Source organism: Coptis chinensis, chromosome 7, assembly GCF_015680905.1.
Source record: "Coptis chinensis isolate HL-2020 chromosome 7, ASM1568090v1, whole genome shotgun sequence".
Classification (NCBI taxonomy): Eukaryota; Viridiplantae; Streptophyta; class Magnoliopsida; order Ranunculales; family Ranunculaceae; genus Coptis; species Coptis chinensis.
In genome coordinates, this window is record NC_141462.1 from 67,810,612 (window position 1) to 67,835,247 (window position 24,636).

General features: G+C 37.3%; 2 protein-coding genes across 2 annotated transcripts; one reads left to right on the forward strand and one right to left on the reverse strand.

The window, feature by feature from the left end:
* The first annotated feature begins 957 nt into the window (after positions 1-957).
* LOC147488504 (uncharacterized) lies at positions 958-19,861 on the forward strand. Its single transcript, XM_086574398.1, has 7 exons — positions 958-1,354; positions 1,505-1,695; positions 2,258-2,332; positions 2,703-2,990; positions 18,333-18,437; positions 19,095-19,190; positions 19,325-19,861. Exons 1-7 carry the CDS (start codon positions 958-960, stop codon positions 19,859-19,861), a joined length of 1,689 nt encoding a protein of 562 aa, XP_086430524.1.
* Positions 19,862-22,438: 2,577 nt separating this feature from the next.
* Positions 22,439-24,225, reverse strand: LOC147488505 (uncharacterized). The gene is made up of 6 exons (XM_086574399.1): positions 23,860-24,225; positions 23,715-23,769; positions 23,341-23,614; positions 22,979-23,237; positions 22,806-22,883; positions 22,439-22,685 (listed from the first exon to the last, which is right to left on the reverse strand). Exons 3-6 carry the CDS (start codon positions 23,610-23,612, stop codon positions 22,635-22,637), a joined length of 660 nt encoding a protein of 219 aa, XP_086430525.1. The 5' UTR covers positions 23,613-23,614; positions 23,715-23,769; positions 23,860-24,225; the 3' UTR covers positions 22,439-22,634.
* Positions 24,226-24,636: the final 411 nt, after the last annotated feature.

The window sequence follows — 24,636 nt, forward strand, 5'->3', positions numbered from 1 at the left end:
CTTATTTATTAAATGAATGAGTTCGAGCCGAGCTAAATGAGCCGACCTTGAGCCGCTCGGCTCAAATTCCACCCTTACGTTCATGTAGTATGCGAAAGAGGATATGAAATACAGTTTTACAATTATATCGAATTAAGCATTGTGTTCTTCCAATCTTGTTAAAGCCATCTGGACCGGGATATCTATACCTAGGGTCTGTAGTCCAAAGGGCCCAATATATCCTAGTCCACCTACAGTCTTAAGTCTATTATTATTTTATTGTGAAAAAAATAAATTCACTATTTGTTTTTCATTTATTTTAATCAATTAGATAAACGGTTTTACATTAGAAAATTGGAAATTAGAAAATCACATTAAACCTCTTCATTTCTCTAGCGTTTTCGCCTTCTCCAATAAATAAACAAGCACATCTCCATAACTAATTAAACTTCTTCAACACCCTATGACAATTTATCAAATTGAAGCCAACACTTCAATATTATTTCTATAATTCTTTTGCCTTATTTGGTTTTTTTATATTGTTTAATTTGGTGTAGAATTCTCTCTCTCTTGTATAATTCTTTGTTAAATAAATCTATTGAAATTTCAAATTTGTGGCATTGTTGTTTGGCCATGATCGGCTACTGTAGGAGAAGAAAGAGACAGCGCGTGCGCGCTCAGTCGGTTCATGACAAGTTCGACCGATATTGGTGTTTCTATAAAAGGAAGAGTCCATTCTTAGACTATTGACGATTTTGTGCACTTGTGTTGTGTCTATATATATATCTGTAATGGAACCCTAAGAAATTAATCAGGCAATAAACATTTCTTCTCCCGTGGATGTAGGCTGCCACATTGGCACCGAACCACTATAAATTCTTGTGTTTTGTCTCTTTGATTGGTTGTTTAATTCTACATGGTATCAGAGCGGAGCGCTTAATCTCTTCTCTAAATCAATCTAAATAAACACAAAACACTATGTCAGATCCAAAACCAAACCCAAAGTCTGCTGTAACAACAGAGACTGTTTCTAATATCGATTGGAAGCTGTCATCAATTCTCTTGAATGGAACAAACTATATACCTTGGTCTAGGGCTGTTTCACTATCTCTAGATGGCAAGAGGAAATTAGGGTTCATTAATGGTGCAAAGGTGTGTCCTGCCATTGATGATGCCGAATATGAGAATTGGGTTTCTAATGATCAACTTGTTCGATCTTGGTTACTCAATTATACGGAGTCAACTATTGCTGGAATTTTTACTTTCTCTGATTCTACAAAAGAGATGTGGGATTCAATTGAAGATTTATGCGGAAACCAGAACAATTCTGCCCGTGTTTTTGAACTTCAACTTGCAATCGGTGCTTTGCAACAAGGTGAGAAGACTTTTACATAACACCTTGGGAATTTGAAGAAATTGTGGGATGAGTTAAACATATATCGTCCACACACCACAAATGCTAAAACTCTTTTAAAACGGGCTGAAGAGGATAAAATCTTCACAGTATTTCGTAGTCTTAAACCAGAATATGAAAATCTGGAAAGCAATATTTTAATGGAAAACACTCTTCCATCACTTGCTGCTGTTTGTGCAACTATTCAGAGAGAGGAAACAAGGAAGAAAACCATGAACTCCGAGGTGAAGTTCTCAATCTCTGAATCTACTGTATTACTTGTAGAAACGATTTTCGAAAGAAGTCATAGGGATTTGAAAAAGGTAAGGGAAAAAAGGAACCGTCTCACTGTGATTATTGTGGAAAGAATTGGCACACCAAGGACCGTTGTTGGGAATTATATCCTCATCTTAAAAGGGAAAAGGAACTGTCCAAGAAAGAGCATGCCGCAGTAGTCGAGACATCAATGTCCAACTCAGATATTAGTCATCAGTTGAGTCAAATTCTCCAACAACTCACTAAGTCCATGCCATCTAGCAAAGGTTAGTATGTCTCAACTCATGTGTCAGGTAATTCACATGCATATTTTACTATGCTAGAAAATAGTAACTCATGGATAATTGATTCGGGGGCTACTGATCATATGGCTAATTGCCCTGCCTCTGTCCATAATTTTGTGTCCAAAATGGAAAACATAATATTTCCATAGCCAATGGATCCACCATTCCCATTCTAGGTAGTGGTCAAGTGGATTTTTTCAATCAAAGTCTTAAGAGTGACGCTCTAGTTGTTCCTTCCTTCCTTGTCCAACTTCTATCTATTGGCAAACTTACAAATTCTTTAAATTATGATGTCATTTTTTCTCCTAACTTTATCGTCTTTCAGGATCGAAAGTCGAAGAGGACGATTGGTGAAGGGATTTATTCTAATGGGCTCTATTTGTTGAAGTCGCATAAGAAGGTGTGTCAAGCTAGTGGTTTACTTGAGAGTCACATTTTGCATAAAAGACTTGGGCATCCATCTAGTCATGTCTTGTCAAATTTGTTTCCGCATGTTTATATAAACTCTGATGATGTTTGTGATGTTTGTCAATTTTCTAAACAAACTCGTTTACCTTTTCCAAACTCGCATACTATGTCTAATAATTTGTTTGAGCTAATCCACTCTGATTTATGGGGACATACTCCCGTTAATTCTTATAATGGCTATAAGTATTTTGTGTTGTTTATTGATGATAAATCTCGTGCTACATGGTTATATTTGTTGAAATCGAAGACGTACTGGGGTTGTGAATGTTTTCAAAGATTTTCATAATATGGTTACTAATCAGTTTGGTGGAAAAATCAAGATGTTCAGATCAGACAATGGCACTGAGTTTTGCAAAGGTCTGTTACTTGAGTACCTTCGTAGCCAGGGGATAATTCATCAAACTAGCTGTGTTGGCACACCTCAGCAGAATGGCGTGGCTGAAAGAAAAAACAGACACCTTTTGGAGACCATTTGTGCTCTTATGTTGGGCATGAATGTTCCTAAGCAATACTGGTCTCATGGCGTCTTAACTGCTGCTTATTTGATTAATCGTCTTCCTAGTCGGGTTCTTGGTTTTAAATCCCCATTGGTAGTGTTCAAATCTAGGCTGATGGATCTCTCTCATCTGCGAGTTTTTGGGTGTGTTTGTTATGTACATCAGCAAGCTCTTCATCGAGATAAATTTGATGCTCGGGCTACTCGATGTATTTTGTTGGTTATTCTACCACACAAAAAGGCTACATATGTTATAATCCGGCGACAAGAAAATTGGTTGTCTCTCGTGATGTACGATTTGTGAAATCTGAAGCTTTCTTTCAAGATCCAGCTATGCCTGGGAATCGGTCCCAGGGGGAGTGTTTGGTAGATTTGGCACCTCTCCCAGCAGTATAGCTAATTTGGCATTGATAAACGTAAAATAAATAGTTTTACTAATAAATAAAGCGATGAAACTCTAAACGAAAGTAAAACTACAACTTCTTGTTACTAGATTTATCAAAGATATTTTTCTACTCTCAATCCTATTGAGATATAGTGGAGTAGATGATTCGTTCCACTCCTAGTTCTTTAGCATGCGATGGGTTCGTGTCAACTAATCAATCCAAAGTCTAATGAGAGATTTACGAGGGGAATTCTATACTACGAGGTGAATTCACTTAACAAGTTACGAATAACGTAATGATAGAATGCTAAGGGTTTGAATCTAGACAAAGAATTAAAGGGAATTGAATCCACCTTAACTCGACTTAATCAACTAACACAGACTCGTCGTGATCCAAATTGAATGCTTTGCATATCAAAATAGTAATTCTAATCCCTAATTATCCATGACATCTCTACCAATCAATAACTAGCATGTGAGGTCGTCCACCCATTCTCATGGCGAATCAACGACCTTTAGAGTGGAATAACTATCACGACGATTTCTAAGTTTAACAAAGATCAAGCGTCATCAAGGCTTCTTCAACCCCTCTAATGGAGGTTTAGCCTTGATTTATACTACTATCATTTCTCATTGATTTAAAACTAGACATCATATAAAAATTCTATCTTTATGCAATTTATCTAAACAATAATTGAAATCTCAGGTAATAACTAGGAAATGAATAACAAGTAATAAAGGAATTTAGATCTAAACAATTGTAAATGACAAAATTGAAATGAACAAGAATCTACTATTTTATTTATCTAATCAATGAAGAACAATGATTTAAAGGTTTAATCTAAAACAAGAAATGAAATGAAACTAAACTTAATTTAAAACACTTAAAACTAGATCTAGAATTATCTATAGTTTAGGTCTAATTAGCTACCATTAACAAAGAGCTAAACTTTTGTTTTTATATGCTTCAGATCCAAAAAATCGTGCATGGGCTTGGAGCCATGTTGTGGGCCGAAAAATCAGGCCCAAAACCCAATTCTTTCGGTCCAAAAAGGCCTCTTCAGCTGGAGTTGGCTTTGACAAACTTTTTGTCTACTTCTACTCCTTTGATTGGGTCCAAGCTTATACCATTGGAAAGCTCTTTCCGATCCGGTCGTTTTGACGTAAGGTAGGCCCAATTCCGAGGTCTTAGTCCAAAGATATGGTCTTCGAAGTTCTCATTGACTTTGTTACTTGCAAGTTTTACGCCGCGTGGACTTTGACTTTTCATCTTTTGACCGGGATTTATAGAGGCTTTGTTTTCTTGAAAATTGGCCTTTAATCACAGAACTCCTTAGCAACCGACCTTTGCTTTCTTTTATTTTAAGCTAAAGTGGCATATTTCTCGCACATAATGGACTTTGAAGCCCGAAATGCATAAAAACACGTGTCGGATTAACTCTTACTTATTATTCACATAATTGGTCTAAAAGTACGATTGTTAAGGGGTTAAAACTACAGTTTTGGGCTCTTATCAAACCACCCCAAATAGCATTTTGCTTGTCCTCAAGCAAATATGAGAAATTAGAATAAGTGAGCAAAAATGGAGTTCTAACTAATCTCGTTTATTTGAAATGCGATTGCATTGACCATATGCAACAAGGCCTTAAACCACTAGGAATTCCCTAGTGGGCCGAGTTAGAACCTCGTGAGAGTTTTCGATGAAGGTACTCACAAACTCCATCTATACTACAACGACTAAGAAATAAAACTAGTGTTTCCTTATTCATGCTCTAAATTAACTATACATCTCACTAGCAATGAATATATAATAATCAAGTCGAAACCTAAGCTAATATATGGATAATAATTGATCTTCTACAATAAACATATATACAATGAGTAATACTATGAAATGCAATAGCAGGTCCGTTTATGAAAACTCGGAATAGCGTCCTTAAGTAGGTCCTCACATAAATAAAAAAAACCACTCTGATTTTTCCGTCAAGTTTATTTACTCCAAAGCAGGTGGGCACACTTTACCTTACAATCTCAATGACAAACAAGGAAGCCGGAGTCGATCAAACTAGGGGTGGGAATTTGGCCCTAACGACCCCGACCCTGACCAACCCGACCCTAAGCCTTATAAAGCCCTCACAACTAAAGCCCTCACAGAGTTTTTAAGGCAGGGCCGAATCCGACCCTAAGGCCTTCTAGGGCGGGGCTAGGGCTAAGGTTACAAAACATAGGCCCGACCCTAATTCAGCCCTAACCAAGCCCTAGTTATAATTTCACATTTTCACTATAAATACACGTACCATAATTGTCCAACTCTTTGTTAAATATTTTAAATTAAAAAACATTGTCCTTTGTAATTTATCATTTACACCCAAGGGTACTTTCAATAACTTGTCTTATATAACAAAAACTTGTTAACCTATCTAGCAGCCATGAAGAACAATGAGCACTAGCCTAATAAAAAAATAAGACTTTATTCCTTTGATCATCAAATCAAAGTCTAGGACTTATTATTCTCAATTTATTTTTCTACTTACTTCTTATAAATTATATTTTTATTCTCATCCAAGCCAAGTCTAGAACTAAAGGTTTCCGTCCACACCATTAAAGTGAAATACAGAGCAGAAATTTGTAACACAGAAACAAAAAAAACAACCTTTGTCTGAAAAATGACACTTGTAAAATGAAGAAAATAAATAGGCCCGGCCCTAAAGCCTTTAAAGAGGGCTTAGGGTAGGGCCAGGGCTTGAGATTTAGACTTGTGACCCGGCCCGACCCAACCCTATGCTGACTTTAAGGCTGGGCTGACCCGACCTTAATATCTAAAGGGTTTTTAAATGTTTAGGGCCGGGCTAGCCCGACCCGGCCCATTGCCCACCCCTAGATCAAACACATCTGCCACTTACTATCACACTAACCTATTCCTAATTGAGCTAGAGGTCTTTATTAGGTGTTGCGGGGATTAGGAGATGGTTTAAGAAGGAAGGAAATGGATATTCAAAAGGACAAGTCTGAGATAATAGTCTTTATATTATGTAACTTAGAGAAAACCTTGTTATTTTCTTTTGCTTCTATACTTTGTTTCCATCCTTAGCCATATTTTTCTTTTTCTTTTCTTTGGCTTTTGACTCCCTTTTATTCTATTTTTGGAGTTTTTATTTATTTCTATTTTTCTTTTTCTTTTCCTTGGATGGAAACTTCTTTTCTTTTTTTGAAGCAACTAACTAATTTTTGTTTACACAGTTTTTTCTCTTCTTCTTTTTTCACTCATTCTATTCTCAGACTTATTCTAGATTGGGTAAGTTGAATTTTTTTATTTTGTTTTGTTTTTGTAACAGGGTAAAGGAATTGTGGTTTATGGAAGGCTAAAGAAAGGCTCGAGGGGCTTACTAGCGGAAAAATAATTCATAGGTTTGAATTTCTGGCTATATCGATCCAAAGAGGGCCTAAATTCTCGCTTAGGATATGGCATAGTGATCAAGCAAGTGGACATGTGATTTCTCTATCCGGATTTTACTTCTCCCATGTGTCATTTCTCAAATGTTTTATTCATATAAAGCTTTAGGCTATATTCTCACAGGATTTGTAGAATAAGTACTATAGCCTAGATTTCAGAAACTTACTGCTAACAATAATAGATACTCATATAATATATTTATAGATAGATGCAAATATTATTACCTACATATTAACCTAAGTTTCTAACAATTATTTTGATGCAAAAAACTACATTGAGACTTCTAGATTGTTAAGAGCATAGAGAAAGAAAACAATACCAATATTCCTAAGTGTATAGCATAAACTTATTTATTTATATTTTTGAAATTTTTAACTTGAAAACAAATGCATATTATACATATCTATATCCTAACAGATGCCTTAATTACACGTGTTTCTATGCCCCCCCAAACAAGAAGCATGCTTTGTCCTCAAAGCATTTAAATAAAGAGGGTAGAAAAATACCATGGAAACGCGTGAAATTTTGGAACATCTGCAAAACAAGGTTAGAACATACTAATATAGAAAATAATAATAAAAAAACTGACGCAACTCTATAAGAGTTCCACCCATTATGGGGTTAACAAAATTAAATTGCTTGGGACATAAGCATACACTAAATGAAACTAAAAACTTACCTCCACTCCAGCGTTTACTCGTCATCCTCCTCTTCTATAAAGAAGTGAGGTTCCTTCGCATCCTGCCATGCCATAACAACTTGCCACGCCTTCCGTCGTGTATCATCAACCATTGCTAATCTCTCGAGTGTTATTTGGTTTGATGGGGTGTAAGGGGCAACCAAATGAGGTTGCACCTGCCATCCCGGCCAAGTCATGGCTCGGAATGATCTGACTACGCGATTGGTGGGTCTCATGATTTCAACCTTTTTCCAATCCGTGAACTGGGAACAGAATTCCGGTAAGCAACTGCGCATAATGCGACCAACCAAAACAGGCATAAGAAGATACTTATGCCTCATGGTATGGGCTCTCTTTAGAGTAGCCACTAAAACTCGGGGAATGTCATATCGGCGACGTCCCTCAGCTAAAGCAAGGAAAACGCGTCACCAAATCGGTACTATTTTGCGTATAAACCTGCCGTTCCCCTAAAATATTCATCATAATGAATAACATGGTTGTACCTACGTTGAGAGATAGGCTACCAAGGGCTATGCTATATCGCCCTTGGTCCATGACACGAAATACTCCTCCTCCATAATACTCATGGAAATATGCATATTCATAGAGGTATGAGTTATCGGTCATATACCCCTACGTGAACATAGGGTTAGGCAAGGGCAATCCCGAAACCAAAGCTACCAAATACTTACTGAATTTTATAGTCGTGTCATTAATTGCAAGGGAAAATTTTTGTTCTCCTTCTTGGTTACAATAGAATGTAATATGATTATAGAAAAATTCAGTTAGTTTGAGGTGAAAAAGTATCGTCATCCCTCACCGAAGATGCCGCCATCCTAATCGCGACGATCCGCTTTCGGAATGATGCTCCATAGGTATCGGTTCCCCCGGCAAGTCTTGAACGATTGTTCAGGAATGACTATAGGAGATGTCATCTCAAAACTACTCTCGGAATAGCTACTGACGATCTGGAACAACTCACCCAAAATCAGAAATTTTAAGTCTCACGGAAATCGGTAGTGAGAGCTTCGGATAAGGGCGCAGTAGTGCTCCGAAGAATTGGACTTCCAGGCACTTGGGCGCAGGTGGCGCTCATATAGAAACAGTGCGCTCGATGGTTTTCGAAGTTCTGATACTTTAAGCGCGAGTGCGCTTTTTTTTTGAAGCGCAGTCGCTCGACTAGAATTTGTGGGAGTACTTAAGGCGCAAGTGGCGCTCCACAGGAGGGCAGGTGCGCTCCGAGTTGCTGAACCGCGGAATGTGAGAAGGAAAAGAAGGGAAAACGTGGGAGTGAAGGCTGATGGTTGAATGTGGGAGATGTGAGTTTTGTGTGGAGAATGAATGAAGTTTATATAGGGTTTGGGTTCCTAAACCGATTCGGCAAGTTGCCAAAAAAAAAATATAAATAAAAAATTAAGGCAATTGTCGGAAACAAATTCTAGATTCAACCACATTTCCTTCACACAACGGCCAAGTCTCTTGGATGCAATCCGTATAAATTAGAATGCAATTTGATCTTAATAGGAGCAGATTTTGCGGCGACTCTAAAAAACGACATGATCTTAGTGATCAATCTTTGGAAAGGGGCGCGATTTTTCGTCCCTCCCTCTAATCACATTTAAAATTAACTTGAGGATTCAGAAATTATACTTATTCGTTTGCAAAATCCGAGAACGTCACGGACATTGCGGGCCGATGTCGCCGACTTTTCTTTCCCCGGGGCGTTCCTACCAATCCACCGAGCTCTGACCGGTTGGTTGGTTCTCGACTTGATCGGGGGACGAATGAGAACTTCGGATTGTATTCACCTTCCACGACGGTATCTTTCATCAAAGTAGGAACTCCAAAGATATCGATTCCCCGATTCGGTAGTTTTCTAGGTTGCTTTTCAGCGTAACGCCTAAAAAGCTCGACCAACAATCTCGTTACTTCCCTCCTTCTCCCCGTAACCTTAACAAAAATTCAATCCCCCTCCACCTCTTTCTTCATATAGCTAGAATTGTTCTACCAAATCATAGTGGTAAAAATCCTCTGTTGAGTACCACAGTCTATTCCAATTTCTCCTAATCATCTCCCGTCAGAAAATGGCGGTCGGCGGTCCGGCGACAAGCGTGTGCTCGGCAAAATTCTTCGTCGTAGCGCCATTGAAGTTTTTGAAACAAACAATGGTTTTGTAGATGGTGGAGGAGGCGAGTTTGATGAAAAACAACTAAAAACAATGGTGGTGGCGATGGTGGGTACGGTGGCAGGTTGGAAGCTTGAATTGGCGGCTGTTTTCGGTGGTTTGGGAAATTTGTTTTGAGAACTCTTCGAGTGGTGGTTAACAATGGGCGTGGTGTAAATAGGTGTTTGTTTTTCTTTTCTTTTTTAATTTTTGGTTGTTAGGTTTTCCTTTAAACTTTGTTAATTGGCGGGATGGAAAAGGAAACACGACTGTTTGCGTTTTGGGAAGGAAGGAGACGCATGTGCCACGCACGTGCGTGCGGTTTGGGCCCAAGCCCAAATCGAATTCCGAACTTTTTTGATATTTCGCGCAATTTCAAATTCAATTTGCCGCTTCGTTACTCGTCCGATTTTGGCGAATGAGTTATGGAAATTATCAGTAGAGAATTTCCAATCTAATGATCTATAAAAGACTTAATTCCAACCATGGGTGACGTATAAGAAGGTGGAAAAATGCCTCGAAGTGCGTGTGTGACGTAAGTTATGCGAACGAAGGAAATCTAAGTTATAGATAACGTCAACCTGAATGAACTACGATTAATGGGCCTAAGCAACACAAATGGAAAGTTCGAGCAGTCCGAATGGAAAGACCGACTGCCCACCCCCATATAAATTTTTAAACACAACTTTTGTTTTAAACGTGGGTCGTTTAAAGTCAGATTCCCAAGACTTGTTGGATTGCTATTTCTATGATTTTAGCAATTTTTTTTTAAATATTTATTATAAGAAAAACAAAAAACAATAAATACATAATTCACCCCATAGAGGACTATGACTCAAAAACTGAGAAAACATGCAAAAGTGGAAAATGTGAATTATGTGAAGCGTGGACTTAGGATCCGGTACTTACAGCCACACACTCCATAGGGAGGGCCCGGTTACCTGAATGGTGCACTTACCACTATATGGAAGTGAAAGGAAGTACACCAAATGACAAAGGTTAGTCATCATAGACGGGGGTCTACGTGATTGCGGGACTTCCTCTTTTACATCGGGGAAAAGAAGCTTCGTGAAAATGTTTTAACCGTTGGCCATTGACTTGAAAGGTATTGTTGTCCTAAAAATTTGGATTTACCAAGGTGATTGCCCCTACTTAAACATGACTTAAAGAAACTTAAAAAAAAAGGACCGGACCAACGGGTTTTAATTTCCCTAGAAAAATATGTAAACGGGAGTTGTAAAGCAAGACCTTTTTGACCTAGACCACAAACTTTTTTGCGATAAGATTTGCTTATCATGAACACGTTTCATGTTAGCTTTATAATCCTTCGCGAGATCGTAAGAATCGCACGGATTTCTTCAAGCTCATTCAATTGCAACTTGGTTTGACATCCGCCTCATCAATATTGAAGTTAAGGCTTTTATAGCCCACGAGCACGGTGCTCTAATTCAATCCGGCGATGACAAGGTTTCCCAAATACAAGTCTAAAGGGAGACATACCTATAGGAGTTTTGAAAGTCGATCCTATAAAACGCCCATAAGACATCCGATAGACGCTTCCCCCACCGCCTAATCTTTCCTATCGATTTTCTGATTATTTCTAAAATCTTTTGATTTTCCTATTATAAACTTCTACTTGTCCGCTAGTTTGTGGATGATAAGGAGTTGCTACCTTGTGTAACTCCATACTTTTTCACTAGAGATGCAACAACTCTATTGCAAAATGTGTTCCACCATCACTAATGATGGCTTTAGGAATGCCAAAACGATTTAAAATATACTCCTTAATAAAAATACAACCCGTCTTATCGTCATTTGCTTTTTGACGGGAAGCCATGGCCTCTATCCATTTAGACACGTAGTCCACAACAACTAGAATATAAATGAAACCGTGGGAAATTTCTAAGGGACCCATGAAATCAATGCCCCAAACGTCAAAAATTTCTACTATCATGATTGGATTTAATGGCATCATATTACGCTTCGTGATTCGCCCAAGTTGTTGACAACGAATACACGTCTTGCAATGCACTTGGGCATCCTTAAAAAGGGTAGGCCAATAAAATCCACATTGAAGAACTTTAGCGGCTGTTTTCATTCCACTAAAATGGCCACCACACTCTTTGTCATGGCAGAATGATAGAACTATATTATATTCCCACTGGGAAATACAATGACGAATAATCTGATCTGCACAATACTTAAAAAGGTAGGGCTCATCCCAGTAGTATAACTTAACTCTAGCCAAGAACTGCTTACGTTCATTTCGTGACCAATCATAAGGAATAACATCAGCCGCTAAATAATTTACAATGTCAGCATACCATGGTGCTGAAAAAATAGCATAAAGATGGTCATCAGGAAAAGAGTCCGGTATGGACTCAGAATCACTATCATCGTCGTTTGTAAGTCTAGATAAGTGGTCGGCAACTACGTTTTCGACCCTCTTTTGTCCTTTTATTTCTAATGTGAACTCTTGTAGGAGAAGAATCCATCGGATTAATCTCTGTTTAGCATCCTTCTTTGCAAGAAGGTACCTAAGGGTTGCATGGTCCGTGTAAACTAAAGTTTTAGAACCAACCAAATAAGGACAAGACTTATCTAAAGCATAAATGACAGCTAAGAATTCTTTTTCAGTAGTTGTATAATTCCATTGAGCATCGTTTAAGGTTTTACTAGCATAATAAATAACAGTGGACTTATTATCTAGTTTCTGTCCCAAGACAGCACCAACTGCATAATCACTAGCATCACACATGAGTTCGAAAGGTTTAGACCAATCGGGAGGTTGTATAATTGGTGCAGAGGTTAGGGCGGCTTTTAAAGTTTCAAAAGCTTGCTTACAGTTAAAATTAAAATCAAAGATGGCATCCTTTAAAAGCGATTAGTTAAAGGCCTAGCTATTTTCGAAATCTTTAATAAAGCGCTATAAAACCTGCATGGCCTAGAAAGGCTCTAATATCACCGGACAGTCCATGGTATAGGTAGAGTCACTATCTTATCTAGTTTGGCCTTATCTACTTGATGCCATCACTAGATACAATGTGACCTAGTACTATGCCCTTTTTCACCATGAAATAACACTTTTCCTAATTTAAAACGAGGCTCTTTTCTTCACACCGTGTCAAAACCTTAGACAGGTTTGACAAGCAATCTGTGAAGGAGTCTCCATAGATAGAAAAATCATCCATGAAAACTTCCATAAAGCGCTCTACCATGTCACTAAATATATGAAGCATACACCGCTGGAAGGTACTAGGAGCATTACAAAGGCCAAAAGACATTCGTTTATAGGCATACGTTCCAAAGGGAGATGTGATGGTAGTCTTTTCTTGGTCATCAATATTAATAATAATCTGAAAATAGCCAGAGTAGCCATCCAGAAAACAATAAAAAGCATGACTAGCTAGACGTTCGAGCATCTGATCTATAAAAGGTAAGAGAAAGTGATCCTTTCGTGTCATAGCATTTAAATGTCTGTAATCAATACAGATTCTCCATTTCATAGGACCTTGCGTGAAAACATAGTCACCCTTAGCGTTACGTACCATGGTAACCCCCAATTTCTTAGGAACTACATGAATGGGACTTACCCATTCACTATCGGAGATTGGGTATATGATACCCGCATCGAGTAATCGTAAGACTTCTTCCCTAACCACCTCTTTCATGACAAGGTTCAAGCAACGCTGAGGTTCACGAGAAGTCTTCGTGTTATCCTCCAAATGGATACGATGAGTGCAAACATTAGGGTCAATTCCCTTAATGTCGGCTAGGGACCAACCAATCGCGGACCGATGTTCCCTAATCACCCCGGATTAAACGTGTCTCTTCATCCTTAGATAACAGAGAAGATATAATTACCGGATGACTACCATCCGGATCAAGTTGAATATATTTTAACTCCGGGGGAAGAGGTTTAAGCACCGGGGTGGAAGGAAAGTCAATAGATGTTTAAAATGGGTCCTCCTCTTTGCGTAATGAATACTTGCTTAGGTAGCAAGTCTTCATACTCAGTATAAGGAGCAACCGAAGGGTCTACAATTGGTGTGGACTCAAGGATGGTGTTGACTTCCTCTAAGTAGGAGTCATTTACAAAATCTAAAGTTCCAAAAGAAAGGAATTTATACATATGGTTTTCGGGAAACGTGTTGTTAAAATAATCTTGAGCTAAGCTCTCAATCATGCTAACCTCCCCATCTATAGACGATTCTGGTAACTATTTCATCATTTTAAACATTTACCTCAACAGAAAGATGGTCAAAAGATAAGGACATCTTACCATCGCGGCAATTTATAAGCGCGTTGGCAGTTGTCAAGAAGGGACGCCCTAAGATGATCGGTACAGAGTCGTTAGCGACTTCTGTATTGAAGATAACAAAATCTGCAAGATAGTAGAAATCCTGAACCTTAACAAGCACGTTTTCCACTACACCCTTAGGATACTTTATAGACTTGTCCGCTAACTGCAATGTCATTTTATTTTGTAGGTTGCATTTCTTGTAGACCTATTTGTTTATACAAATAAAATGGGAGTAAGTTAACACTCGCCCCCAGGTCTAATAAAGCGGTCGTCGTGTAGGATTCTCCTAAGGTGCATTTTATAGTAGGACGACTAGGGTCCTTGTACTTAACAATTCCATTATTTTCTGATAAAGTTGGGAATTGTTCAGTTAGGAAGGCATCTTTAGGTATGTTGGTCTTACGCCTAGTAGTGCACAACTCCTTAAGAAACTTAGCGTGGTTAGGTAGCTTTTTAATAGCTTCGAGAAAAGGAAGGTTTATCGTTAGATTTTTGAAAACGTTCCTAATCTCCTCAAAGTTTGTATCCCTGGTTAGCATGGCTAATTTCTGGAGAAACGGTGGTTTCGCTCTATATTTAGCGTATGGCTCAACTGGATGTATAACCTTGGGTATCTATTTCTTAGGTTGTGGTTTAACTGGTACCTCTACAATGGTAGGCTCTTCAGTTTCTATTTCGGTATCTAGTTCGATATCCAGTGTAGGGACTACTGGTGGGGTAACTATAGGCATAGTTACTTTGTTATCAACCACTTTACCAGAACGGAGAGTGGTGATGATATTTAACTCACCTACGGTTGTAGTTTCCGTACTATTATTACCGTTTACCTCAAAGGATGTGTTTGTTGTTTTAGGGTTTGATATCGCTTGGCCTGGAAACACGCCTTTTGGTTGGGCTTTCTCTTGGGCTAACTATTGTATGCCCTTATTTATGGATTGTAAGATCTATTGGTTCGATTGAGTCATTGATTGGAAAAGTTGTTGGGTAACCTATATAAAGGTGTCGATACGATCCGGTTGTGTAGGTGTAGTAGTCAGTAGTCACAGGTGGTGCGACTGGAACTATCTCACATTGATTATTTATGGGCGGGTTGTGATAGTTATTATTATTAACCGGAACGATACCTCTATTGGTATTATAACTATTATAATTACCCTGACCTTGTGGTTGCGCTTGGTTGTTATAATTATTATAATTCCCTTGACCTTGTCTTTGTCCTTGCCTAGGTAGAGCTTGGTTATAATTGTTTGCTTGCCTAACATTTTGGTTATTAAACCCTGGAGGTGTAACTTGTTGATTGTTTCGCCAACTGAAGTTGAGATTTTGTCTCCATGGGGCATTACGAATAGGATAGCTATTAATAGAGCAAACATTATTTTGCTCTGATTGTTGTTGTTCATAGGCGAGAGGACAATAGGAGTCAGGGTGCTCAGGACTCAAACGAAAATTACATGGGTTGGAGTTGACATTCATGACGGGGATAGGCTTTTGTCGAACAGAAATAACCTCTACCTTTTTAGTTAGAGATTCGATTAAATTTTTAAGTTCTGGATCGTGTTTCATCTCAAACATACCGGCGACCTAAACTGTTGAAGAAGAACTAGCGTGAGCGGGGATATATCATCACCCACCCATTATTATTGCTTTAGTTTGATCTTCTAAAATTTGTAAGCCTCCGGTGGCTCCTTTACTTAGGAAACTACCCCCATTCATTATGTCAAGGACCTCTTTATGGTGGTGTAGAAGTCCTTTTGAAAAAGGCACAAACTAACATGTCTTTTCGCTAGGTTATGATGTGGACATTCTATAAGGAGATCGGTGAAACGATTCCAAGCCTCACGAAAATGATTCATGAGGATTTTGTCAAAAGAAATGAATCTTGGAAAGCATCTCATCCGTCTTTAGGGGTGGGTAAAAATGTTCCATAAATAAATTTGAACAAGTTTAGCCCCACGAGTCCACGTAATTAGGCGCTTTGGGCAGTTAACCAAGACGCCGCCTTTATCGGCTAAGGTGAAGGGAAATACCCTCGGTTTAATTTGTTTCGACCAACCGTAGGGATGGTGGAATGTTATAAGGACTTGTTCAATCCTACGCATGTGCTGATAAGGTTTTTCATGGTCTAAACCATGAAAAACGGGTAACAAATTAAATATGTTTGGGGGGATTTGAAAATCCCCCACTGGGTCTGCTAGAACAATGCAAGATTTAGGGCTATCGCTCAAGGCTTTGTAAAAGTCGGAGAGAGGAGTCTCTCTTTCTTCACCATTATGTCGGGGTGTGGTGTGTGGAATAGTAGCTAGAGGTGTAGTGATTGGTATACTAGATAGGCGTGTTTGTTGACGTGACGGTTAATTACGTTTGGTGTTTTTCTCCGACCAGACCTTAATCTCATGCAAGGGTAACTCTAAAACACGACAACACTCCAAACAATCTTGATATACTAGTATAAACCTCTAACTGGAGATGCGAGGTGTGGAAGAAAAGAGTACCCGAATGCCTCCTTGCTTAAACTTTACGAATAAGCGTCTTGTTTACGCGTGCTTTCGGTGTGTATAACAAGTTAGAACACTGAAAACTTGAAGAAAGGAAAGTTTGAAACAAACCCGAGGAAATCGGGCAAATTTCAGCAGGCAAAAGGCCGGACAACTTCGGAGTTCCAGTCTTTGGGCGCGGTGCGCTTTTAGACTTGTCCGATGTCTAGATGTTTGTGCGAGCCAGGTGGCGCTCTGTATGAAGCAGGAAAGCTCCGCACAAAAATGAATTTCCAGCGTTTGAGCGGCCAGTAAGCGCTCTATTTGGGCAATGTACGCTCCGTGTATTTTCGCGAGGAAAATTTAAGTGTTGAAAAGGACAACCACAGTATGAATCAAACAAGGGTGGGTGGGTTTAATGGGACTTAAAAATGACTAATTATACTATGAAACCAATGCTAAAGGGAACTAAGATGGCAGCGACGCCATTTGATAAACGTAAAATAAATAGTTTTATTAATGAATAAAGCGATAAAACTCTAAACGAAAGTAAAACTACAACTTTTTGTTACTAGATTTATCAAAGATATTTTTCTACTCTCAATCCTATTGAGATATAGTGGAGTAAATGATTCGTTCCACTCCTAGTTCTTTAGCATGCGATGAGTTTGTGTCAACTAATCAATCTAAAGTCTAATGAGAGATTTACGAGGGGAATTCTATACTACGAGGTGAATTCACTTAACAAGTTACGAATAACGTAATGATAGAATGCCAAGGGTTTGAATCTAGACAAAGAATTAAAGGGAATTGAATCCACCTTAACTCGACTTAATCAACTAACAAAGACTCGTCATGATCCAAATTGAATGCTCCGCATATCAAAATAGTAATTCTAATCCCTAATTATCCATGACATCTCTACCAATCAATAACTAGCATGTGAGGTCGTCCACCCATTCTCATGGCGAATCAACGACCTCTAGAGTGGAATAACTATCACGACGATTTCTAAGTTTAACAAAGATCAAGCGTCATCAAGGCTTCTTCAACCCCTCTAATGGAGGTTTAGCCTTGATTCATATTACTATAATTTCCCATTGATTTAAAACTAGACATCATATAAAAATTCTATCTTTATGCAATTTATCTAAACAATAATTGAAATTTCAGGTAATAACTAGGAAATGAATAACAAGTAATAAAAGAATTTAGATCTAAAAAATTGTAAATGACAAAATCGAAATGAACAAGAATCTACTATTTTATTTATCTAATCAATGAAGAACAATGATTTAAAGGTTTAATCTAAAACAAGAAATGAAATGAAATTAAACTTAATTTAAAACAATTAAAACTAGATCTAGAATTATCTATAGTTTAGGTCTAATTAGCTACCATTAACAAAGAGCTAAACTTTTGTTTTTATATGCTTCAGATCCAAAAAATCGTGCATGGGCTTGGAGCCATGTTGTGGGCCGAAAAATCAGGCCCAAAACCCAATTCTTTCAGTCTAAAAAGGCCTCTTCAGCTGGAGTTGGCTTTGACAAACTTTTCATCCACTTCTACTCCTCTGATTGGGTCAAGACTTAGACCATTGGAAATCTCTTTCCGAGCCGGTCGTTTTGACGTAAGGTAGGCCCAATTCCGAGGTCTGAGTCCAAAGATATGGTCTTCGGAAGTTCTGCTGACTTTGTGCACTGTTTTTGCCCACGTGGACTTTGACTTTTCATCTTTTGACCGGGCTTTACAGAGGCTTTGTCTTCTTGAAAATTGGCCTTTAATCACAGAACTCCTTAGCAACCGACCTTTGCTCATTTATTTTGCTAAAGTGGCACATTTCTGCATATAATGGACTTTGAAGCCTGAAATGCATAAAAACACGTAATCAGTATTAACTCTTACTTATTATTCGCATGATTGTTCTAAAAGTACGATTGTTAAGGGGTTAAAACTACAGTTTTGGGCTCTTATCAGGCACCTCTCCCAGCAGTTGGTGAAGGCATGGTTCCTATCCCAGTGGTTGGTGAAGGTATAGTTCCTGCCGCTGAAGTTATGGGTTCTACTGAAGAGAGGGTGCGGGTGCGCTCCTAGACTGAGCAACTAAGGGGTGCACAAGCTCTAGTGCCTGACGATTTTCTAGTAGAAGAGGCGTGGGCGTGCTCCCATAATGAACAAACTGAGGCGCGGGCGCACTCTAGTGCTCCTCCAGTTTCTCGACAATCTGAACGAGAGAGACGACCTCCAGTAACTCTCAAGGATTACTCTAAATTTGATTGAGAAATGCATCCGCCAGTGACTCACATGAACTTTTATTCTTTGCATGATGTTTCATATCCTCTACAGGAGTATATAACATATGCCATTATCACTTCATCTCATCATGCTTTCTTAAGTACAGTCAATGACGTACAAGAACCCAAGAAATTTAGAGAAGCTAACTCTAGTCCAGTATGGAGAAAGGCGATGCAAGAAGAATTTCATGCTCTAGACGATAATAAAACTTGGGAGATTGTTATGCTACCGTATGGAAAGAAAACTGTTGATTGTCGGTGGGTGTTCAGAAACAAGTTCAACAGTGATGGTTCCTTAGAGAGGCCTAAAGCTCGACTTGTTGTAAGAGGATTCACCCAAACTTATGGTCAGGACTACAAGGAGACTTTTGCACCAGTTACAAAGATGAACACGTTTAGAGTTCTTGTATCTCTAGTTGTAAATCAAGACTGAAAATTATTTTAGATGGATGTAAAAAATGCATTCTTACACGGAGATCTTAAAGAAGAAATGTATATGAGCATCCCACCTGGACATCCGAAGGAGACTAATGTTGGATTAGTATGCAAGTTAAAAAAGACTATCTATGGACTTAAACAATCTCTACGAGCGTGGTATTCCAAGCTCAGTTCTGTTCTAGCCATGACCGGCCTTAAGCGAAGTGATACTGATCCTTCCTTATTTGTTAAATCTAGCTCAAGGATTTACTGCACAAGACATTTGTCATCAAGGATATGGGTATTATGAAGTACTTTCTTGGGATCGAGATTGCTTATTCAAAAAGAGGCATATTTCTTAATCAAAGAAAGTATGTGTTGAATCTTTTGAGTGAAGCAGGTAAGCTGGAGGTAAAACCATCTGATTCTCCAACTGACAGTGGTGCCAAGTTGGACAACACCGGTGATCTTCTTACTGATATTGGTCAGTATCAGCGATTAGTTGGTAAACTGATATATTTAACTATTACCCGATCAGATATTTCTTATGCAATAAGCTTGGTTAGTCGTTTTATGCATGCTTCAAGGACTCCACATATGAATGCAGTTTCTAGAATACTGCAGTATCTGAAAGGGTCGTCAGGCAGAGGTATTTGGATGCGGAAAAATGGGCATACATCTATTATTACTTATATAGATGTTGATTGGGTAGGATGTCCAGTTGATCGGCGATCTACTTTCGGTTATTGTACCTTTGTGGGAGGTAATTTAGTCACTTGGAAGAGCAAGAAATAGAATGTAGTGGCTCATTCTAGTGCAGAAGCTTAGTACATGGCTATGGCTTCTACCACCAGTGAAATCATATGGTTTCACGCTCTTCTGAAGGATTTGTGTTTTGGTTTGCATCTGCCAACTACACTTTACTGTGATAATCAAGCTGCTATGCACATTGCTGCAAATCCAGTGTTTCATGAGAGAACTAAGCATATTTAAGTTGACTGTCATTTTGTGCATGAAAAAGTACAGTCTAATATTGTTACTACCTCCTTTGTTCGAAGTAACCAACAACTTGCAGATATTTTTACCAAGAGACTTCCAGCTTCCAAGTTCCATGATATTCTCTCCAAGTTGGGCTCGCTGGATATCTTCGCACCAACTTGAGGGGGAGTGTGGGAGAAGAAAGAGACAGCGCGTGTGCGCTCAGTTAGTTCATGATAAGTTCGACCGATATTGGTGTTTCTATAAAAGGGAAGACTCCATTATTAGAATATTGACGATTTTGTGCACTTGTGTTGTGCCTAAGAAATTATATATAATGGAACCCTAAGAAATTAATCAAGCAATAAACATTTCTTCTCCCGTGGACTTAGGCTGCCGCATTAGCACCGAACCAATATAAATTCTTGTGTTTTGTTTCTTTGATTGATTGTTTAATTCTACAGCTACGATGTTATTAGTGTAGGATATTTTTTTATTCTTCCACTCTTCCTAATGTATTTATAGTGTTTTGTCTTAGATCTCTTTGTATGTGAAGATCTCCCACAACACTCATATGTTTCTACCTCACTTTGTATTTCTGTTCTTTTTATCAATAAAATTCAATTAAAAAAAAAGTTTGTGGAGAGACTATTCAAGAAAGAATAAAGAAAATGTTAGGATCAATTTTGACAATAATTGTTATCTTCTAAATTTTTTGTTATAAAAAAAATGTTTGTAGGGGAGACTATTCAAAAAAGAAAAAAGAAAATGTTATGATCAATTTTTACAATAATTGTTATATTCTAAATTTTTTTTTATAAAAAAAAAAAATATTTGTGGGGGAGACTATTTAAAAAAGAAAAAAGAAAATGTTAAGATCAATTTTTATAATAATTGTTATCTTCTAAATTTTTTGTTAAATAAACTAAGCGTTTGCATTCATATGAAATAACGTAAACAAATTATATCGATCTATAAGATGTAACAATTTTATTGGAACTTTATTTAGGCCCCGATTGCTTTGAGCCGCCCTTCTATATAAGAATATAGATCGTGTTTTATGGTAGCATTTTAGTGGTGTTTGATAAAATTCGTGTAGCTAGACCATCGAATCGTTACCAAAGATGAAAAGTGTTTGCGTCAGACCATCAGTTGTTGAAATAATTATGTGAGTATCCGCTTGAGTACCGCTAGTTATATCGTTGACTCTTTGTGTTATTTTACTTATTTATGAAGATGACTACACAATGAAGTAGAGATGCTGAATTTTTGTGTTGAAATTATCTCTCAGCTCAACAACTCAACAATAAAATCGGACATCAACTCTTTGAGGCTTCAACTAAAAGCGGGCTGCGAAAAAAAAAAAATCTGAAGAAAAAAAAATGTGGCCTTAATTCTTCTAAACTCATAGTACAAGATAATGAGATTTATGAATTTTTATAGTTTTCAAATTTTCTTAGAAATTATATGTCCATAAGCCGAAACACAACACAAGCACACCACCCAGTTTTAAGAGAATGAATTTGAATTAAATTAGGATCGCGGTATTGACACCTTTTTCACCAATTCTAAAATATTGACACTTTTCTATTAATCACATAAAAAAATACTCATGACAAAAAATTACCGCGAAATCGCACAATCTACGGCATCGGATTGCCGCAAAATTTCATATCCCACGGAAGATTGTTGCCGTAGGTTCTTTTTTGTTTTAATTTTTTAATAACCACCATAAAAAAAGTTAGTTACCAAAAAATGATTGTGTTCACTAAAATAGAGTCTGCTTGTGTTAATTATCAAAACTCTTCTTCATTAATTTGATCACAAGTATAGCACATAAAAATATTTGCTGCGAGATAGCAAAATTATATCTCAACTGTACATTTTTTTTTCATGGTTTTGATATTGTTCTTAAAGTGTATAAAGAAACTCTAAAAAAAAAAATGAGATATCTATATATCGTGTGTGTTTAAATATACAAAATTTGAAGTGAAAAAAAAAAAAAAAAAAAAACATAAAAAAAGATTTCTCTACAGCAACTCTCGTAGAACTATCGGATGTATACAACCCAATGTCGTAGAACTATCGGGCATATATAATGTAAAAAAAAACACTTTTTTTATATAAAAAGAGTGTCAATCCCATAAAATGGGTGTCAAACTGTCAATACCTCGCCCTTTAAATTAATCTCATACCCCATCAATATTACTCTATATCCGATCAAATATGAAATATCTAACAATATTATGTCAGACCATCCAACTGAACCCAATCCTTTTCTAGATATGGTTCACGGTTCACCACACCATCAGATTTGCATCTGCAGAACATCTTTCCTAACCGCCCATGGTGCACTTTACAGCTACAACTGGATTAAAAATAGAACAATCAAACTAAAACTAAAAACCAAAAAAATATTATAAAAAACTCGGGGTAAAAAATCATTCTGTACAAGCATAAACTGACAATTCTTTCACTTTCATCTTCAAATCATTTCTCCCCACACTTGTAATCCACTCCACAAAATACCTCAAAAATCTAAAATCCAAGATCAAAATCAATAGAAGCCTAAAATTTCCTACATGTAAAATTATTCTGAATCACTTTCCATACTTCCCATTGCTTTCAATCCTCTTGGTCTCTACATCAACCAAAAACAAACATTTCAAACACAGAGCTAAAAAAAAATTATCAATTTCAAAAAAATAAATTAAACTAAAATCTAAAACAATGGATCAAACATAATAAAATAAAATTTTACCTTCTTTGTAGTCTTCTTCTCTCTAACTTCATACCTCTCTTGACATAGATCAGAAAGCCATGCACCTGGACTCACTAACTGCATTAAAGACCAAAAAAAATAAAAACATTCAAGTCAATACATATGATTTGTCTAAAAACTGAGGATGTGAGTGAAAAATCATATTGACTTACAAGTAAAGTTTTCTGGATGAATTTAGCTCTTTTCTTAGGCCTTTGAGGAAGTTTACAACCTTTCATAGCCATGAAATCTTCTTCTTTCTCTTTACTTGATAATGAAATAAACAACTTTGGCCAAACATTCACCTTCTTCTTCTCATTCTCAACTCCTAAATCCATCAAATTTTTCCCATTCTCATCTACACCAACTGACCCTCTTGTTGTATAATACCTTTCTTCTTTCTCTGGTGAAGATGACTGATGAGAAGGGTTCCTGAAATAAAATAACAAATCTTTACAACTTTAAACATTAATTAGATTGAAATTAAAAGATGGCCTCGTTTCATTTTGCTTTTACTTGTTGTGTTGATTATTAGAAGAAGGTTGTTGTTGTTGTTGTTGTTGAAAAGAGAGAAGGTAAAGAAGAGGTATTAGTATCTTTTTCTTTCTCTTTCTCTGATGTTCTAACAACACGTCGATCAACACGAGAGGTGATCTTCTTTCTAATTACACCATTTGATTCTTCTTCTTCTTTCACTTTTAAACATCGTAATCTCTTTCGATTTCCCCATTGTAATAGAAAATCTGTTTCTCCTCTAACTCTACTATTTGTTGTTGTTGTTGGAGCTCTCTTTCCTTCACTTTCCATCTCTGTTATACATAAAAACAAGATGTTACTCAGAACACCACTCATAATATTGTATAAAAAAAAGTTGGAATTTGAGGAGATGACTCTGTTTCACTGTTTCACCTCAAGATCTAATGCTTTGAGAGAGAATTTCAAAGTTGGTATTCTTCAAATTACACTGCAATCACAATATAGAAATGCCCATTAGGAAGATCTAAGAGAAGAATATAGATATGTGAGAGAAAATTTACAAAGACAGAGCACTTACAGAGAGAAAAACTCCATTGCAAAAAACAGAGCAGAACTGAGAGAAATGAGAGAATTGGATTGAAATGAAGAAAACACAGATCAGTTTTCTTGATATATTTATGTTTAGAGATGATTTCCAAGCATTGAAAACTCTCTTTGATTCTTTCTCATAGCTCTTTCTAAAAACAAACTATGTTTTGGCTTTTGAGTTCTTCTTTGTCTATCCTTATTTCTGTTGTTGTTTTTTTTTTCCACATTTATATACTTGTAACTTGTGTACATTAAAATATGCTATAGCTAGAAAATATAGTAACCATCAATTTTAAGTAGACAATGGACATGAAATTCACAAAAACTCCCTCCCAAAAGACCTACCTGCTTGCACAAATATTTTTAACAATGATCAAATATTTCCTACTTGGATATTGAACCATTGTCCATCGACTGGCACAGTTGCACGGTGCACCTACCTTTGAGATGCACACCTGTATTTGAAGACTTTGGCGTGCATCTTAATGCATCTTGGTTGGATGGATATGGGGTCCTAGTATCTTGAATGGAATTATGGTAAATCGTAAACTTATATATGGGTCTTCATACATGGTCTCTCTAGAGGCAGTTAGGTGGTAGCGATGTACATGTTATGTTTCATTGTTTATGATTCCTTGAGTTGTAACTTGTAAAAGTAAGCAACAACCTCTCTAGCGATTAGCAAGTGTGCAGTGTGCTAATCATTTACTTCACGGCTGGAAACAAATTTTTGACTGAAAACATTTAACTGACCGGTGAGGCAAAA

Excerpts from the sequence above, each read along its gene's own strand:
- LOC147488504 (XM_086574398.1), top strand. The coding sequence starts at position 958 with ATGTCAGATCCAAAACCAAACCCAAAGTCTGCTGTAACAACAGAGACT. Across the intron at positions 2,333-2,702 it reads TGTTGAAGTCGCATAAGAAG|TTTGGTGGAAAAATCAAGAT; the intron begins GTGTGTCAAGCT and ends GTTACTAATCAG. Across the intron at positions 2,991-18,332 it reads TTGGTTTTAAATCCCCATTG|GCACCTCTCCCAGCAGTTGG; the intron begins GTAGTGTTCAAA and ends GGCTCTTATCAG.
- LOC147488505 (XM_086574399.1), bottom strand. The coding sequence starts at position 23,612 with ATGGAAAGTGAAGGAAAGAGAGCTCCAACAACAACAACAAATAGTAGA. Across the intron at positions 23,238-23,340 it reads ACAACAACAACAACCTTCTT|GAACCCTTCTCATCAGTCAT; the intron begins CTAATAATCAAC and ends ATTTTATTTCAG. Across the intron at positions 22,686-22,805 it reads AGAAGAAGACTACAAAGAAG|AGACCAAGAGGATTGAAAGC; the intron begins GTAAAATTTTAT and ends TGGTTGATGTAG.